The sequence below is a fragment of the Alligator mississippiensis genome, chromosome 15 (assembly GCF_030867095.1).
Source record: "Alligator mississippiensis isolate rAllMis1 chromosome 15, rAllMis1, whole genome shotgun sequence".
Lineage (NCBI taxonomy): Eukaryota > Metazoa > Chordata > Crocodylia > Alligatoridae > Alligator > Alligator mississippiensis.
The window spans coordinates 4350581-4368098 of NC_081838.1; the positions used below are offsets into that span (position 1 = coordinate 4350581).

Below are 17518 nucleotides of genomic sequence, written 5' to 3' on the forward strand. Positions count from 1 at the left end.
AACACCACCTTGTATTCCAGCAGGGGGAACACTGAAGGGTTAATTACTAACATGAGTGGGGGGGAGCAGTCTGTACTGGGAAATACTGACTGGTCTGTAATGGAATAGGGAGAAGATACAAACCAGTCTCCTTTGCGGGGAGCCCCCAGGCTTGGTCCATACAGCATTGTATGGCCCAAAAGGGAAGCCGCCTGTCCAGAGGGAGCCACTTGCCCCAGTCCATACAACCCAATACAGCCCTATCCATAGAACCCTATACCAAACATGCCACCCCAGTCCATAAGGCCCAACACAGCCCAACCCAGGGGAAAGCCCCAGTCTGTACAGCCCTGCACCAAACGCCCAGCCCTGGTCCATATGACATCGTGCAGCCCTGCCCAGGCCCACACAACCCAATCTGGAGGGATGGGGAGGTCTACATGGTGCGATAGAACCTGCCTCTTATAGGCCAGGTCCATGAGACCCTATATAGCCCAGCAGGAAGCCCCACAGTTTGAGCTCATACAGTCCTATCCAGCTCAATGGTGGGGAGAACCCCCAGCCCCCGTCCATACAGTCTGGCCCTCTCCCCAACACGCCCTGTATATCCCTTTGGGGGGGGGGGCGGTGAAGCCAACTGCCCCTGTCTATACTGTGCTGTAGAGCCCCGCCCTCTGGGGAGGGAACACCCCAGCCCAAGTCCATACAGAGTTATATGGCCTGGCCTGGGCAAAGAAGGAAGCTCCCAGCCACACTCTGTACAGCCCAGCACTGCCTGGCCCTCGCCAGGGGGAGGGCGCTTGCTCCAGTCCATACAGGCCTATAGAGCCCAGCCCATATGATGTCACGTAGCCCCACCCTCCCCTCCCCAGTCCACTCAGACCAGCTCTGGTGGGGGCAAGGGGAGCAGGACAGCCCCTGCCCGGTCCATACAGGGCTGTAGAGCCCGGCCATTGGGGAGGCCCCCAGCCTTGGTCCACATGACTCCATGAAGCCCAGCCCCTCCTGCACCCGGTCCATCTGACATCATGCAGCCCCCATCTGGTCCATATTACATCATATAGCCCGGCCCCTCCCCTCCCCTCCCCGCCCATTCCATACAGGGCTGTAGAGCCCAGCCCTCAGATGGGATGGGAGGGGAACAGCCCCCACCAAACCCCGGGCCATATGACGTCACGCAACCGGTCTGGGTGACATCACGCACCCAGCCTGCCGGCCGACCACGCCCCCTTCCCCAGCCTGTGGCGCCGGCCGCACTCACCAGCCCGCTCCGCCGCGCTCCAGCGCCGCTTCCTAGCCCGGGGCCCCACCTGCCCTGTAGCCACGCCCCCTCGCTCCCCATTGGCCGGCACCTCGGAGCCCCGCCTCCCGCGCCCACCCATTGGCCAGCCGCCCATCCCTCACCAGTTCAAGCCTGGAGCCCCTCCGCCCGCCGCCCCGCCCTCCGCCGCCTGCCATTGGCTGCTACCCGCCGCCTGCCTTCTACCATTGGCCGGCGCCGCTGTCCATGAGAACCCAACCAGCCTCCTCCCTCTCCTTGCCCCGCCCAGAGCTGTTGCGTAACCTCCCCGGGCGGGGCCTTCAGCGGAGGGTGCCCATTGGCTGGCTCCAGGAGGCGGGGGAGACACCTCCTGCCGCCATTGGCCGGCGGGGGTGGTGGGTGGGACCGGGTGACTCATTCATTCAGACAGCGGCGTGGGCCACATGACCATAATAGAATGTTGCCTAGCGGCCCCACCCCCTACGGGGGCACGTGGGAGGGGGCGGGGCAAGTGGGGAAGGTGAGGGGGGGGGGCAGGTAAAGGGCCCAGGGGCAAATGGGAGGGTCTGGCTGGGGCAGATGAGGGGGTCCAGGGGGCAGTTTCATAGATTCATAGACTGCAGAGTGGAAAGGGACCAAATGGATCATCGTGTCCGACCCCCTGCCCCTGGCAGGAAAGAGGACCGAGGTCAGATGTCCCCAGCCAGGTGACTATCCAGCCTCCTCTTGAAGACCTCCAAGCTAGGTGAAAGCACCACCTCTCTCGGGAGGCCGGTCCACATCCTGGCCACCCTTCCTGTGAAAAATGTCTTCCTAATGTTGATGCGGGGCACGGGGGGGGGGGGGGGTGCAGATGCCATGAGGGGTCCTGGGACATTGAGGGGTATGGGGGGGGGCTGTGCTCCCTTGGCCCCTGCACTGCCCCCAGCCACTGGGCGGTGGGCCACATGGGCCTGGGGGTGACTGGGTGGCACCTCCCCCTTGCAGCGGGGTCTGGGATTGCAGCAGGGTCACAGGACTGGGGGCACTGGAGTCACAGGACCCTGAGTCACTGGGGTCACTGGCTGGGCCCTGCCCCTGGCTGCTGCAGGAACCAGCCTGTTTCCCAACCGGCCTGTGACTAACTGGTGCCGGGCACTCGGGACCCTGGAACCCCGCAGCTGCGCCACATGCGTGTGACTCAGAGCATCCGGCCTGTTTCACCCTCCCCCAGCATGCACCACCCAACCCAAGCTTGGCACATAAGGGGTTATGGGTGGGCAGGGGAGGCGGGTCCATTCCCCCCCATCTCAGCCTCCCTATCTCTCCCATGTGGGTCCCTGACAGCTGCTTTCTGGAGAAACTGAGGCACGCAGAGGGGGAGAGTTGAAAACCAGGGGGAAGGGGCACGCTCACCCCCCGCCCCAGCCCCCTTAGCCTCTTCTCACAGGGGTCCCTGGCACTCACCAATTGGGGAAACTGAGGCAGGGGGCAGGGAGGGCTGAAAGCCGAGAGATGGGACAGGCTGCCCCCCGCACCCTTTACCCCCTCCCACAGGGGTCCCTGACAGCTGCCCTCTGGGGAAACTGAGGCACCGAGGGGGCAGGCCAGCTGCCCCAACTCCCATAGGAGTCTCTGACAATTGCCCCTTGGGGAAACTGAGGCACAGGGGAGTTCTGATGCAACCTCCACTCCCATTTACCCTCTGGTCCAGGCCAGCTCTGACCTTTGACCTCCACGGAGGCTGGGGAGAACAAGGGTGTACATGCCAGCTGCGCCCTTTGACCCCATGGACTGGGAAGCTGCAGGGGGCGGAGCCTCCATACAAACGAGGAGGACTTGTACCTACTGGATGAGGGGGCAGGGACTTTCCTTGGGCAATCCCCAGTGGGGAGGCAGCACCCATGGGTGCCCCACCCTCCATCGCCTGCTAGCAGAAGGGAAGCCGTGGCTATAAACCCCACAGCCCCAGGGCAGGCTCAGGATCAGGCCCGGGATCGGGGCTGTCCCCCCAGCCATGGCCTCCCAGCTCAGCTTCCGCCGTGCCTGCTCTCTGCGTGGCCCCCCCCGCCCCGCAACGTATGGGAGACTGGAAGACCCTGACGACGGGGAGATGCTGCTTGAGGGAGCCCAGAGCCGGCTGGCTCAGTGCAAGAAGGTAGGAGCATTGGAGGGGGGTCTAGGGGTCCCCCATATTCCCTTGCCCCCCCATACCAGCTGCCAGGCAGATCCCCCCTGCCCCACCTGGCCTGGTTACAAGGTTTCCTACCATGCCTCAGTTTCCCCAGATGGATGAGGGTGGGGGGATGCAACAGAGGGGCTGGTTGCATCCCCCCAGCTCAGGGCAGGGTCAGTGCAATCCAAACCAGGCCAGATCCAAGCTAAAGTCCATGGGGTTTAATAAGAGCTGCGAAGTGGCCAGCTCTGGGGTGGGGAACGGCCAAGTGTAACACTGCCTAGAGGAGAGGCTAAAGACTGGCACCTCCCCACCCAAAGGGGAAAAATGCCTGTCCTAGCCAGTGCCTCCCAGGATTGGGGCTGGATTGGGACCCCCTAGAGGGCTCAGGACCCCAGCCCCAAACCCCTTCCCCCCCACACACCAGAAGCCCTGATGCAGGCAGCTCTGGGGTGGAGAACAGTATAACACTGCCTAGAGGAAAGGCCTGAGACTGGCACCCCGCACCCCCGCCCTGGAGGACTGCCCCCCCCACAAGTTTTCCAAGATCAGGGCTGGACTGGGACCCTCTAGAGGGCTCGGCTCCCTCCCCCGTCCTATCCTCCCCCCCCACCACCAATGCAGCCAGCTGTGGTGTAGGGAACGGCCAAGTATAACACTGCCTAGAGGAGAGGTCTGAGATTGGCCCCCCCTTCCACACAGGAGGAGAAAGGTACCTGCCCCAGCCACTGCCCCCCAGGATCAGGGCCAGATTGGGACCCTCTAAAGGGCTCAGGCCCTCATGCCCTTGGGAGCCTCAATGCAGCCAGCTCTGGGTGGGGACGGGCCAAGTATAACACCTCATCGAGAAAGGGCTGAAGCCAGCACCCCCTGGAGGGGGCAAAGGCCCTGCCCAGCCCCAGGATTGGGGCGGCAGGCATTGACCCCCCCTTCATCCCCCAGCAGGTGAGGCGGTCCCTGCGCCGCGGCTGGGAGAGCCTGGTGGCCAACCTTCACAGCGTGACACTGCGCCCACCCGCCGAGCCCTGCTGAGGGACCCAGGAGGCCGGGACAGCCCTGGCCCCACCCTGCCCTGCCCGGGTGGAGGAGACAGACCGGACCCCCCCGCCCGTCCTGCCGAGCGCCCTGCAACCACCTGCCCATCCCCGGCAGCCTGCCCCAGTCAGCGCCCAGAGCTCGACCCCCACTTCGGCATGGCGCGTCTGTCCGTCCATCTGCTGTCCGCCCCATCCTAGAAGCACACAGATCTTCCCACCCCATGGGCACAGTGTGTCCATCCTGCCGTCCCCTCCTCTGTCCTTGCTGCGCCCAGCCAGCCCTCCCTCCTGCACCGACCTGCCTCCTTCACCCACTCGCTCCCTCGTCCATCTCTCGTTGCTGCGTCCGTCCGTCCGTCTGTCTGCACCCTCTGTGTCGCTCCCTCCGTCCCCCCTCGGGCCATGCACTCTTCCTCCCAGCTTTTCCCCCTTGTATCCATCCGTCCATCCGCTGGTTCAGCCCTCGTGTCCCTGCCCCATCCATCCATGTCTAACTGCATCCCTCCATCCATCCCCTACCGCACCCATCCCTCCATCTTCCCACCCAGACCTCCATCCCCCCCACTGCCCACCCCAACTCTTCCCATGATGCTCTGCTCCCTGTAGGGGCACTGTCTGGGCCCCATGACCTCCCAGGCCCACGGCCCCACTGGGGGAAGTGAGGGCCCAGCCGTGGGTGCCCTGCAGGGCATGGGGGCATGACGGCTGTGGGGCGGTAAATAAACGCCTGAGACCCCCCAGCGCCGCCTGAGTTGTCTTGCCTGGCCCGGGCGGGAGGAGGCCGGTCGCCTGGGTTCTGTGGCTGGACCTGGGGGCAGAGGCTGTTGCTTAGAGGGGGTGCTGGAGGCTGGGGGCAGCCCTGGCGCCTGGCGTCTCTGGGCTGGGGCTGAAGAGAACCCGCGGCCGGACTCCTGGGTTCCCTGGCCCACAGACGAGGGGTGTGGAGTAGCAGTTGGAGTTAGCCGGGCCCCGACTCCTGGGTGCTGTGCCCAGGTAAGAAGATGGGCTTGGATGCCCGGACTGCTGGGTCCCCCGTCCCGCCCCAGCCCTGTCTCCCGGTCACGGCAAGGCTCCATCCCTCGGGGGCCAGGGACTGAGGGCAAAGTCCCCGGGCGCTGACGTGGCCATGGAGGGGTCCAGAGTCCAAACCCCCAGCGCCAAGGGGACGGGAGCAGCGCGACGTGTCAGGGCTGTGCCCTTCTAGAGAGCCCAGGGTCCTGGGGGGTTAGCGTCCCAATGTAGGAGGAGCCAGCTGGGGGTGGGCGGGGCTGCCCTCACCTCGGGCCCTGCGCCAGGGTGGGCGTGGCCACGGGGGGCAAGGCTCCGGTAGAGGTGGGGCCAGGAGCCTGGAATCCTCGGGGTGGGAGTGGCCAACCCTTTGGGGGCGGAGCCAGAAGCCTGGAATCCCGGGCTTCTACTCGGGTATGCAGGGCGGGCCGCGGTCAACTCATGTGGGCGTGGCTTCACAAGGGGCGTGGCCAATCCCGAGAGGGATGCCCCTCCGGGGGCGGTGGTCATCCATCTGGGGGCGTGGCCAGGGCTGGGGGTGGAGCCAGACGCTGTCAGCCAGTCCCGGCCATGAGGTGCTCGGCGCTGCAGCTGCTGCTGGCCGTGGCCGTGGCCGTGGCCGAGCCCGACTCCGACTCCGGGGTGCCGGCGGCCGCCCACTTCGCCGTGGCCGCCTACAACCGCGCCAGCAACGACGTGCGGCTCTGGCGGGCGCTGCGGGTGCTGCGGGCTCGGCGGCAGGTGAGACCCAGCCCCGGGCGGGGAAACCCGGGACCGCAGAGGGGCCACGTGAGTCAGGGGGGAGGAGGGGGAGCCCCAGGACGGGGCAGGAAGGGGAGATGGAGGGCGGAGAGCCCGAGAGCGGGGAGGAAGGGACAGGGAGGAGCAGGGAAACTGAGGCAGGGCCCCGAGGCTGGGTGGAGGCGGCACTGCCCCGCCTGCCCCAGCCGCATTCCCGGGGCCTGACCCAGCAGAGCAGCCCGGCGGGGTTCGGGTCCCGCCTCCCCCGTGCCTCAGCGTCCCCACGGCCAGGCTCCACCCTCCACCCAGCCGGCCTCGGGGGCTGGGGTGTGCCCAAGCCGTGAATCCCCCGGGAGTGACACCCCCTGGGGCTGGGGGCCCAGCAGACGCAGGACCTGGGGCCTGGAAGAAGGCAGCAGCCGGCCCCAGTGGCCCCAGTTGCTCCCAGTATGGGGGGCAGGGTATGAATTACACCCTCCATTCATATCCAGCTAGTCCCACCCACCTGGGCTGTGGCCACGCCCCTCACCCTGCCCCTGGGGGGCCACGCAGGCTGCTGGCTGGGGGGTAGCCCCATGGATGCTGGGGGGCTTGAAGTGGAGGGGAATCTCCATTGATGCTCATGGTGGCAATCTCTGGCTCCCCTTAACCCCTTCCCTGCCATCCCTGCCCCAAGTGTGTCTGTTCTCAGCCCTAAGCCCACCTGGGTAATGCCCCCCCACTATAGCCTTCTACAGCTCTGGTGGGCATTGCCCCCTCCCCTGAGAGGATCTACGCAGGCCAGTCGTGGATCTTGTCTGCTCTGGAGGACCAGCCCCTCCCCATCCCAGGCTCAGGGATGGTAGAAAGGGGCTGTGGGGGGCACCCCAAAGCCTCCCCCACCTGGATGCAGTTCCTAGCCCGAAGGCCCTTTCCCCACTACTCCGAAGGGGGAACTGAGGCATGGAGCTGGAGTGAGGGACTTCCACGGGGAAAAGAACCCAGGCACCCGGGGGCCCAGGCCAGAGACGCAGGGCCAGGAGGAGGTGGGTCTGGGGGTCATGAAGCCCCACCGCCCTCCCCCAGCTCGCGGTGGGGAGGCAGTCTCTGCTGTCCGCTATGATCTCCCCACTACTTCCCACCACCCAGGCAGAGGCCGGCTACAAGTACGACCTGACCATGGAGCTGGTGCCAACCCAGTGCCTGAAGAATGACGCGGGCACCAGAGATGTGGAGCTCAGCCAGTGCCCCCTGGCCCCCCCCTCTGAGAGGCAGGTGAGCAGAGACCCCTGCTGGGGTGGGGATGGACACAGGCACCCCCCCAGGAAGATCCCAGCACCATCCAGAGAGAACTGACTGGGATCTAGAGAGAACTGGACCAGATCCTGCTGCCCCTGTGTGGACACGCATGCACACCCACACACACACACAGCCCAGGTGTCCAGGACACACCCATCCGCCCACACAGAGCCCGAGCATCTGGGGCACACACACACGCACACAGAAACTAGGCTTCTGCGACATGTGCACACGTGTTCACACGGAACCCAGGTGTCCGGGACACACCCACCCACAGAGAACCCAGGCATCTGGAGGACACATGTGCACTTCCAGGCATTGGGGATGTGTGTGCCCACCCACACACACTCTTGTACACACACACACATACCTACTAGGCCCCCTTTCCCCCCACGTCCCATCCTCTCTCCCTCGCTCTGTCTCTCCAAGCCTAACCCAGTCTCTCTTGCCTCCCACTAGACCCTGACCTGCGACTTCCAGATCTGGACTCGACCATGGCTCCACAACACCCGGCTCATCTCCCAGCACTGCCAGCCCCATAACCCCGACCCCTGCCCCAGAGGAACTGCCGCCAGTGTCTCCCCCCAGGACTGTGGGTCCTACCCCAGAAATCTGAGTCCAAACCGTTTAACCACTTAAAAAAGAAACATCTCCCCCCACCACAATCTTCATTCTCCCTTCTCTCGACGTGGTGCCGATTCACTGGGTGGGTGGGGTAGCGGGGGTTCAGGTAGGCAGGTAAATACAGTATCTGGGGGCTGGGTGGGAAATGAAGGGCATGCAGTAGGTGGGTAAATATGGTATTTCAGGGCCAGGCGGAAAACAAGGGGCGCAGGGAAGCAGGTACCCGCGGCCTTGCCCGTCCCAGCCAGACCCCAGCCCCTCTGACCCACAGGCCAGGAGCCAGTCTTCCCTCCCAGGCAACGGGCACATTTCTCAGCCTGGCCACCCCCACTCCCCTGACCTCGATGAGAGCCCTGAAAGAGTACAGCCAGGGCCAGATTAATGCATAGGCGCACTAGGCACATGCCTAGGGCCCTAAATGAAGAAAGGGCTCAGTTGTGTTTATTTTACACATTATTGAGTGAAAAAAAGGAATACAAATATACAGTATTATGTAGGGGCCCATAAGTTTGTTTCCCGAGGGCCTGTTAATGAGTTAATCCAGCCCTGAGTATAGCCTGGTGAGAGGGAGAAATCTCTGGCCCCAGTCCGGTGCGGGCAGCCGGAGGGAGGAAGAGGGTGCATGGCTGATCCTTAGGCCCTCAGCTGGTGGCGGCAGGAGCCCCTGATGCTGCTTGCACCGACCTCGGGGGGCTCAGACCAGGGCGGAGGCTCTAAGGTCTGTAGTAGAAGGGGGGGCAGGGCCAGTGACCCCTCCCTTGGGAGCAGGACAACACCCAGGGGTCAAGCTGAGGTCCGAGGTTGGGACCCAGGCACAAGGCTCCAAACTAGGATCAGGGGTGGGAGGTCCAAGGGCTCCACTGGAGGTCAGGAGTCCCGAACCTGCATCCTAAGGTGGAGCTGGGGGTCAGGGGGCACAAACCAGAGTGCAGGCATGGAGCTGGGGTCACAGGTCACAAGCTGGGGGTCAAGATCAAGGCTGGGGGGCAAAACCAGCTCCCAGCACCCCTGGGAGCTTAGATAAAGTGTCTAGCCTATCAGCAGAGCACTGTGGGGTGGGGTCACAGGGAGCCCTGCCCACTGGCAAGGAGACCCACCCACTCCTCCACTAGCCCCGCCTCCTGCTCCATGGTCCCTCCTGTCAATCAATAGCCATGCCCTTCCCACTAGGCCCAATCTCCATGCCTAGATAAGGGACCCGCCCTCCCACTGAGAGCTCCGCCCACCATGGAGGAAAGCCCCCACCCCCTGGAAATCACAGGCAGCAGCCCCTGCCCACCCACCACTTCTGGACCCCAGGCATCTTCCCCTGCGCACCATCTCCCCAGCATAGGGCATACTGGAGCAATGGGGGGGCACTGGGAAGGAAGGAAAGAACCAGGCAGAGGCTCCAAGGAGGCTTTTATTGAGACCTGTTCAGAGCTGGGCAGGGGCAGGTGTGGTCTGGGGCTCAGGCCTGGGCTGGGACACAGCTCTGAGACATGACCTGGGTGTCAGAGAGCCACGGGCGGGACCAGACCTGGAACTTGCAGATCAGCCCCTACAAGACGGAGAGTGAGAATCGTGTCACCGAGGACCCCAAAGAGGCTGGATTCACCCCTGAGACAGCTGATGAAGCCTTCATCTCCCCCTCCCCCTCTGCTGCAGGACCCTTTTCCGCGCCCCCCCCCAAACGTTAATGGGGCAGCTATTAGGTGCAATTACAGTCACCCATCCCACCAACCCTGCCAGCTGGAGTCCCCTTAGGATGTAAGTGGGGCTGCTATTAGGTACATTATGGCCACCCCACACCCCTTTCCCCCAACCCTGCCACCTGGAGTCCCCCCAGGTTGTGAGGGGGGCAGCTAGTACATGCATTATGGTCACCCTAGACCCCTTCCTTTGGGCCCCCAACCCTGCCAGCTGAAGTCCCCCAGGATATGAGGGAAGGGAGGGTGGCTAATAGGTGCTTTACAGCCACCTGACCCCGCTTCTCCTGCTCCCCCAGTACCGTCCAGGATTCAAGGTGGGGGACTGCTATTAGGTGTATTATGGTCAACTCGCCCTCCAGGAATCAGGACCCCTTCCCCTACCCCACCCTAACTCCACCAGCTAGGAACGTGAAGGGGGCTGCTGTAAGGGCCATTATGGCCAACTCCTCAAGCCCTTCCTCTGCACCCAACCCTACCCAGAATGTGAGGGGTGCTGCTGCTAGGTGCATTACAGCTTTTCCCCCCAGCCTCCAAACGCCAGCCAAGACCCCAGTGTGAGGCTGCTATTAGATGCATCATGGTATGTGTGGCAGGGGCTCCCGCCCTGCCCCGCTTCGGTCACTCCCCCAGCTACCACCCCCCACCCAGGTGCCTGGGTCCCCCAAACACCCCCCATGCCCCCCTCACCTGCTGCTGGTCGGCAGGGGCCAGGGGACAGGCCTGGGGGTCCTGAGCTTCCCCCTTCCGGCACAGGGTCTTCTCCAGCTCCACCGTCAGGTAGTACATGAAGCCCTCAACAACCTGCAATGGCACGAGTGAGATCAGCCCCCCCAGGCTGGGATCCAGGCACTGGCCAGACCCCTCACCCTGCCCCGCTGCCCCTCACCTGGCTCTGGGCACTGATGACCTTCTCTGCCCGGAAGACAAAGGGGCTGTCACTGTCCTGGTTGAAAGCCCCCACGGCCACGATTGTGGCTGCCCGGACCTCGGGATCGGTCACAGGGATGTTCTGGATTCCCCCGGGCACGGTGACCCCCGGTGCTGGGAGCCCCGCCAAGATCAGCCCCACGAGAAGCAGGCAAAGGCTCCGGGTACCTGTCGCCATCGTAGCTGTGAAAAAAGTGCCCCAGCGGTTTAGGAGTGCTGATATAGGGGCAAGAACAGCCCCACCCTGGGCATCAGCCAGTGTCAGGTGCCCAGCATGGCCCAATCCCAGCCTGGGGGTCTGTACAGCTCCTAGCACCCCCTGATGCTGGCATGGGAGCTCTAGACGGTGCCTGGCACGGCTTGATCTTGGCATGGGGGAAGCTGGCTGGTGTCCTTGGGCTCGTGCCCCATCAGCGTAGCTGGGGCTGGGCAGTGCTTGGTGACGCAGGGCCAGAGCCTGGGGAGAGGCCCGAACAAACATCAGCTGAGCAGGAGGCAGGGACAGAGGTGACCCCAGGCAGATCTCCCTCCGTAAGGGAGGAGACGTCTCCACCCCTGCCTGGCACCTTCGGGATCCAATAGAGCCAAGGGCACCCTGGCTGGCTCTAGGGGACAGATCCCAGGTGTCCGGGCTCCCAGATCTCCCTTCTCAAACCCCCATCCCCGCCCCTTCCAGAGCTATGGGGAACCCAGGCATCCGGGACACACACCCACCAGGCCCCCATTCCACCTCCACCCCGTCCTCCCTTCCCTCCGTCTCCCCAGGCTGGACACCATTCCCTCTGCCCCAAACTCTGAGCTTCCTCTTGCAATCCCGGACCCACCTGTGGCTCCATGGCACCTGGTGCTGCCAGCCCTGGGACCCCTGACGGCTGCTCCCCACCCCCGGGAATGTGGTCCTAGCCAGGGAACTGTTTGGTTAAAAGGGAAACATCTTCCCCCCGCTCCCCCTGCCCCCACCCCGCAGCCTTCATTCTCCCTACTCCCAACACCGAGCAGATTTCATGTGGGGTGTGCGTGTGGTAGGTGGATAAATATGGTATCTCAGGCCTGGGTGGAAAATGAGAGGCACGTGGTAAGCAGATAAAGGTGGTATCTCAGGGCTGATTAGAAAGCAAGGGGCAAATGATAGATGGGTTAAAACTGCATCTCAGGCCTGGGTGGAAACCAAGGGGTCAATGGTAGGTGGATAAATACAGGATCTCGGGGCTGGGTGGAAAGAGAGGGACATGTGGTAGGTGGATATATATGGCATTTTAGGGCTGGATGGAAAGCAAGTGATGCAGGTAGGTTAGTCCATGTGTTATCTCACAGCTTGTTTGAAAGTGGGGCAAGTGGGAGGCAAGTAAATATGGGATCTCAGGGCTTAGAGGAAGGCAAGGGACAAGTGCTAAGCAGGTATATATGGTATCTCAGGGCTGGGTGGAAAGTGAGGGGCATGTTAGGTGGATAAATATGGTATTTCAGGCCAGGGTGGAAAAAGGGATGTGTGGCAGGCAGATAAATGCCGTATCTGAGGGCTGGGTGGAAAGCCTGGGGCACCTAGGAGGCAGTAATATGGTATCTCAGGGCTGGGAGGAAAGCGAGGGGCGCAAGGTTGGCTGGTAAATACGGTATCTGAGTGGATGGAAAACAGGTGCATGGGGGCACCTGCTTGCACCTGGGCAGCGTCTGTCCAGGCAGCACAGCTCACCACCCACGCTGCCAGCTAGGCCCGGGTTTGGTGCTTGGGGACCACGGCTTGCAGGTTCCTTCCGGTGACAGCCAGGCCGGGGGCGCCTGCGGGTGAGCGGTGCCTCCTCGGAAGAGGTGGGAGAGCGCCAATGCATCCTCTGCTATGGGGAGCTCACCGATTCGATGCTGCAGGAGATCTCCGGGACCAGAGAACTGGGGGAGGCAGCATGGCCAACCCCACCGTGTCAAACATCTTGAGACAAACTCTTAAATATCAGGAGATTTGGCATGTAAGTCATGAGATGCTATTTGTGAAGATGTGGGGGGGGCTGTGGAGGTGTGTGGGGTTTGGAGCTTGGGGGGGCATCCTGCACACGCTGGCAGGATGCGGGGTGCTGTGGGGCAGGAGTAAGGGGCAGCAGCAGGGCTGGGGGGGCTCTGGCTTGGCAGTGAGGGGCAGACACACAGAGACACCGATGCACAGCCAGACAGCCGCCCACCCCAGCCCCATTCACCCCAGCCCCTGCCACGCTCACCTTCCTCACTGTGGGGGCCTCGATCTGCCCCCCCACCTCTCCCCTGCCCCTTCCCTTCCACAGACTTACCAGCCAGGTGCTCTCTGCATGCACCAGAAGAAAAAATCCCGAGATTTGATCTCTGTATCAGGAGATCGAGAGTCAGAGTTCATTTGACTTGGAAATCAGGAGTCTCATGATTTTGTCATGATGAGCGCTGGCATTACTGGGGAGCAGCGTAGAGAAGGGAGAGGATGGGACTCCCAGGAGGGCGGAAGCTGGAGCCTCGTGAACTTTGGCAGCAAGCCGAGACCTTCACCTCCACCGGTTCTCCCGGAGAACAGTGTGCAGCCCTGGCAGCAGAGAGGGAGGAGGGTGCTGCACTCGTGGAGGACAGGCCAGGCCTCGCCAAGGTGGAAAGGATCGAGACCAGCACCAAGAAGGTGGTTGCAGACTCCCTTCTGCGGGGGACAGGGCGTCATCTGCCGACTTGCCCTGTTGTCTCGGGAGGCCAGCTGCTTGCCTGGAGCCCAGATCTGTGATGTCACGGAGGGATTACCGAGGCTCATCCGGCCCTCTGACCACTACCCTGTACTGCTCACCCATGTGGGCACCCACGATACTACCAAGGGAGACCCTGAGCCCGGGCATCAAGAGTGACTCCAGGGCTCTGGGTGCCAGGGCGAGGGGGTCTGGGGCTCAGGTCGCGTTCTCACCAATCCTCCCAGTCCAGGGAAAGGGCCCCGGCAGGAGCAAGCGCAGCCAGCACATCAACACCGGCCTGCGCAGGTGGTGTCGCCAGCCGGGCTTGGCTTCTTCGACCAACAAGAAGGCTTGGTGGGAAGAGACAGGATCCTCCCCACCGACCAGGATCCTCCCCACCAACCAGGATCCACCCCACCGACCAGAGCACAGGGTCGCAGGTCACAAGCGGGAGGTGGAGATCAAGGCCAAGGGCAAAACCAGTCCCAGCCCCCATGGGAGCTGAAATAAAGAGTCCACCCTACCATCAGAGCACTGGGGGCGGGGTCACAGGGAGCCCCGCCCACTGACAAGGAGTCCCACCCACTCCTCCAGTAGCCCCGCCTCCTACTCCATGGCCCCTCCTGACATGCTATAGCCACGCCCATCCCACTAGGCCCCACCTCCATGCCTAGTTAAGGAATCCCTCTCCCACTGAGAGCCCCACCCACCAAGGAGGAAAACTCCGCCCCTTAAAGGAAAAGGCCCCCATCTGCAAATCATCCTGCCACGCCCACCACCTCTGGGCCCCCAGGCATCCTCCCCATGCTCAGCATCTCCCCAGCACTGGGGGCACTGGAACAACTGGGGGGCACTGGGAGGGGAGGAAGGAACCAGGCAGAGGTTGCAAGGAGGCTTTTATTGAGGCCAGCTCAGAGCTGGAGGTGTGGGCCTGCGGCCCGGGCCTCAGGCCTGGGCTGGGACGCAGCTCTGAGACGTGACCCGGGTGTCATTGAGCCACGGGCGGGACCAGACCTGGAACTTGCAGATCAGCCCCTACAGGCAGGAGAGAGAGAATCATGTCACCCAGGATCGGGGCCCACCCCAAAGAGGCTGGATTCACTCCAGAGAGCTGATGAAGCCTCCATCTCCCCCTTCCCCTCTGCCACAAGAGCCTTTTCCTGCCCCCCACCCCCTCCAGATGTGAACAAGACAGCTGTCAGGTGCATTACAGCCACCCCTTCCCCCAACCCTGCCTGCTGGAGTCCCCCTAGGTTGTGATGGGGGGCAGCTGGTTCAGGCATTATGGACCCTGGACCCTTTCCTCTGCCCCCCAACCCTGCCAGCTGCAGTCCTCCTGGGATATGAAGGGAGTGAAGGTGGCTAATAAGTGCTTTACGGCCACGCAACACCCCTGCTCCCCCAGCACTGGCCAGGATGCAAGGTGGGGGGCTGCTATTAGGTCCATTATAGTCAACTCCTCTGCCAGAATGAGGACCCCTTCCCCTACCCCACTCCAACCTCCCCAGCTGGGAACATGAAGAGGGCTGCTATAAGGGCCGTTAGGGTCAACTTCTCAAGCCCTTCCTCTGCACCCAACCCTACCCAGGATGTGAGGGGTGCTGCTATTAGGTGCAATACAGCCCTTCCCCCAGCCTCCAAACACCAGGCAGGATGCAAGTGTGAGGCTGCTACTAGATGTAACATGGGGTGGGGGGCTCCTGTCCTGCCCCAGCTTGGGTCACCCCTTATGACCAACCCACCCAGTTGCCCACATCCCCAAACCCATCTTCCCCCTCTCACCTCCTGCTGGTTGGCGGGGGCCGGGGCACAGGCCTGGGGGTCTTGACCTGACCCCCTCTGGCACTGGGTCTTCTGCAGCTCCACCGTCAGGTGGTACATCATGCCCGACACAACCTGCAATGGCACGGGTGAGATCAGCACCCCCAGGGTTGGTGGTGCGGGGGGCAATAGCCAGATCCCTCACCCTGCCCCACTTCCCCTTACCTGGCTCTCGACTTTCAAGATCTTCCTTGCCTGGAAGAGGTAGGGCTTGTTGCTGTTCTGGTTGAAAGCCCTCACAGCCACACGTGTGGCTGCCTGGACCTCGGGATCGGTCACAGAAATGGGCTGGAGTCCCCCGGGTATGGTGGTCCCCAGTGCTGGGAGCCCCATCAGGATCCCGGCACACCCCAGGAGCAGCAGCCAAAGGCTCCAGGTACCTGTCGCCATCATGGCTGGGAGAAAAGTGCCTCAGCAGGTTTAGGAGCTGCTGATATAGGGGCAGGAACAGCCCCACCCCAGGCAATGGGCCCCACCCTGGGCGTCAGACAGTGTCAGGTGCCCAGCACAGCCCAGTCTGGGCCTGAGGGTCTGTACAGCTCCTCCCTGGCATGGGAGTGCTGGACAGTGCCTGGCACAGCTTCATCTTGGCACAGAATCCTGGAACAGGACCGGAAGAGACCTGCAAGGTGGTCATGGCAGGCCCCTGCCGTGGGCAGGAGATCATTGAGCTCAGACCAGCTCCACGAGGTGCTTGTCCAGCCTCCTCTTGAACACCTCCAGGGATGGCGACCGCACCACCTCTGCTGGGAGCACGCGCCAGATTCTAGTTACCTGGACGGAAAAGAAGTTTTTCCTTATGTCCAACCTACATTTTTCCTCAACCAGTTTGTGCTCATTGGACCTCGTCCTCCCGAGGGGTGCCTTTCTGGAGAGTCGCTCCCCTAGATCGCCCCTGAAGGAGACAATCCTCCAAGCCCAAAGAGTGACAATCCCCACGCGGATCAAAGGGGGCAAGAGTGCTCAGAAGCCCCCATGGCTCACCAAAGCATCCAGGAACATCTCATAGCCAAAAAGGAGGCGCACACCCAATGCAAGGGAGGGGCCATCACCAAGGAGGACTACATCTCCATTGCTCAAGATTGTAGTGGGGCTGTCAGGAAAGCCAAGGCAGAGATGGGACTGGGACTAGCGACCCGGATCAAGGACAAGAAGTCCTTTTTTAAATACATAGGGGGCAAAAAGAAGGTACCGGGTAACGTGGGGCCTCTGCAGCACACGCTTGGTAATCTGGTGGTAGCAGCAGGTGACAAAGCTAATCCCTTTAACAGCTTTTCTTCCATTTTTCTGAGCAGAGACAGGGACATCCCCCCACTGGGAATCCGAATGGACCCAGGGGAGGCACAGCCAGGCCCAGGGGCAGAGAGGACCTAGTCAGGGAACTTCTGGAGGGGCTGGACGTGTTCAAATCAGCTGGTCCTGACAGTCTCCACCCCAGAGTGCTGAGGGAATTAGCAGAGGTCATTGCGGGACCCCTGGCACGGCTTTACGAGCACTCGTGGTGCTCTGGCGAGGTGCCAGAGGACTGGAAAAGGGCCAATGTGGTTCCCATTTTCAAAAACTGGAGGAAAGAGGACCAAGGAAACTATAGGCCCGTTAGTCTTACCTTGGTCCTGGGGAAGCTCTTTGAGAAAATTATCCAGGAGCCCATCTGCAAGGGGCCAGCACGGGAGTGTATGCTTAGGGGCAACCAGCACGGGTTCATTAGAGGCAGGTCATAGTTTCATAGTTTCATAGCTGGTCGGGTCGGAAGGGACCTGAGCAGATCAAGTCCGACCCCCCTGCCATGGCAGGAAAGAGTACTGGGGTCAAACGACCCCGGCGAGGTGTTCATCCAGCCTCCTCCTAAAGACCCCAGGGTAGGAGCCAGCACCACTTCTCTTGGAAGTTGGTTCCAGATGCTCGCCACCCTGACAGTGAAGTAGCGTCTCCTGATGTCTAGTCTGAATCTCCCCTCTGCCAGCTTGTGACTGTTATTTCTAGTCGCTCCTGGGAGTGCTCGGGGGAACAGGGACTCCCCCAATGCCTGCTGGTCCCCCTTGGCCAGTTTATAGACGGCCACCAGATCCCCCCTCAGCCTTCTCTTGTGGAGGCTGAACAGGTTCAGGTCCCGTCGCCTCTCCTCGTAGGGCCTGCCCTGCTGCCCCCGGATCAAGTGGGTAGCCTCCTCTGGATCCTCTCCATGCTGACCACAGCCCTCCTGAAGTGCGGCGCCCAGAACTGGACGCAGTACTCCAGCTGCGGCCTGACCAGTGCCGCATAGAGTGGGAAGATCACCTCCTTGGACCTGCTTGAGATGCATCTGTGGATGCACGACAAGGTGC

The 17518-nt window shown here is 62.4% G+C and overlaps 4 protein-coding genes and 1 long non-coding RNA gene across 6 annotated transcripts in view; 2 read left to right on the plus strand and 3 right to left on the minus strand.

The window, feature by feature from the left end:
- The window catches only part of PC (pyruvate carboxylase), a 62924-nt gene extending 61620 nt beyond the window's left edge, over positions 1-1304 (minus strand). Inside the window, exon 1 of the mRNA XM_059718399.1 lies at positions 1241-1304. The gene's annotated coding sequence lies outside the window, so the exon portion shown is untranslated. The remainder of the gene's footprint in view (positions 1-1240) is intronic.
- A 516-nt stretch (positions 1305-1820) lies between these two features.
- LOC109286214 (uncharacterized) lies at positions 1821-5172 on the plus strand. Its single transcript, XR_002094183.2, has 3 exons — positions 1821-1985; positions 2934-3377; positions 4338-5172. It is a non-coding gene; the product is annotated as an uncharacterized LOC109286214 (long non-coding RNA).
- Positions 5173-5867: 695 nt separating this feature from the next.
- LOC102576306 (cystatin) lies at positions 5868-8118 on the plus strand. 2 transcript variants are annotated; one of them, XM_019499689.2, is made up of 3 exons: positions 5868-6181; positions 7310-7431; positions 7919-8118. In XM_019499689.2, the coding sequence occupies exons 1-3, from the start codon at positions 5882-5884 to the stop codon at positions 7923-7925; spliced, it is 429 nt and encodes a 142-aa protein (XP_019355234.1). In that variant the 5' UTR covers positions 5868-5881; the 3' UTR covers positions 7926-8118. The 2 variants fall into 2 exon arrangements, with proteins under 2 accessions (XP_019355234.1, XP_019355230.2); XM_019499685.2 differs by having other exon boundaries at positions 5885-6181; positions 7310-7435.
- Positions 8119-9451: 1333 nt separating this feature from the next.
- On the minus strand, positions 9452-11098 carry LOC102573416 (cystatin). Its single transcript, XM_019499674.2, has 3 exons — positions 10661-11098; positions 10462-10575; positions 9452-9623 (listed from the first exon to the last, which is right to left on the minus strand). Exons 1-3 carry the CDS (start codon positions 11072-11074, stop codon positions 9534-9536), a joined length of 618 nt encoding a protein of 205 aa, XP_019355219.2. The 5' UTR covers positions 11075-11098; the 3' UTR covers positions 9452-9533.
- A 3158-nt stretch (positions 11099-14256) lies between these two features.
- Positions 14257-15599, minus strand: LOC102573653 (cystatin). The gene is made up of 3 exons (XM_006268086.3): positions 15360-15599; positions 15156-15269; positions 14257-14408 (listed from the first exon to the last, which is right to left on the minus strand). Exons 1-3 carry the CDS (start codon positions 15585-15587, stop codon positions 14319-14321), a joined length of 432 nt encoding a protein of 143 aa, XP_006268148.1. The 5' UTR covers positions 15588-15599; the 3' UTR covers positions 14257-14318.
- Between the last annotated feature and the right edge of the window lie 1919 nt (positions 15600-17518).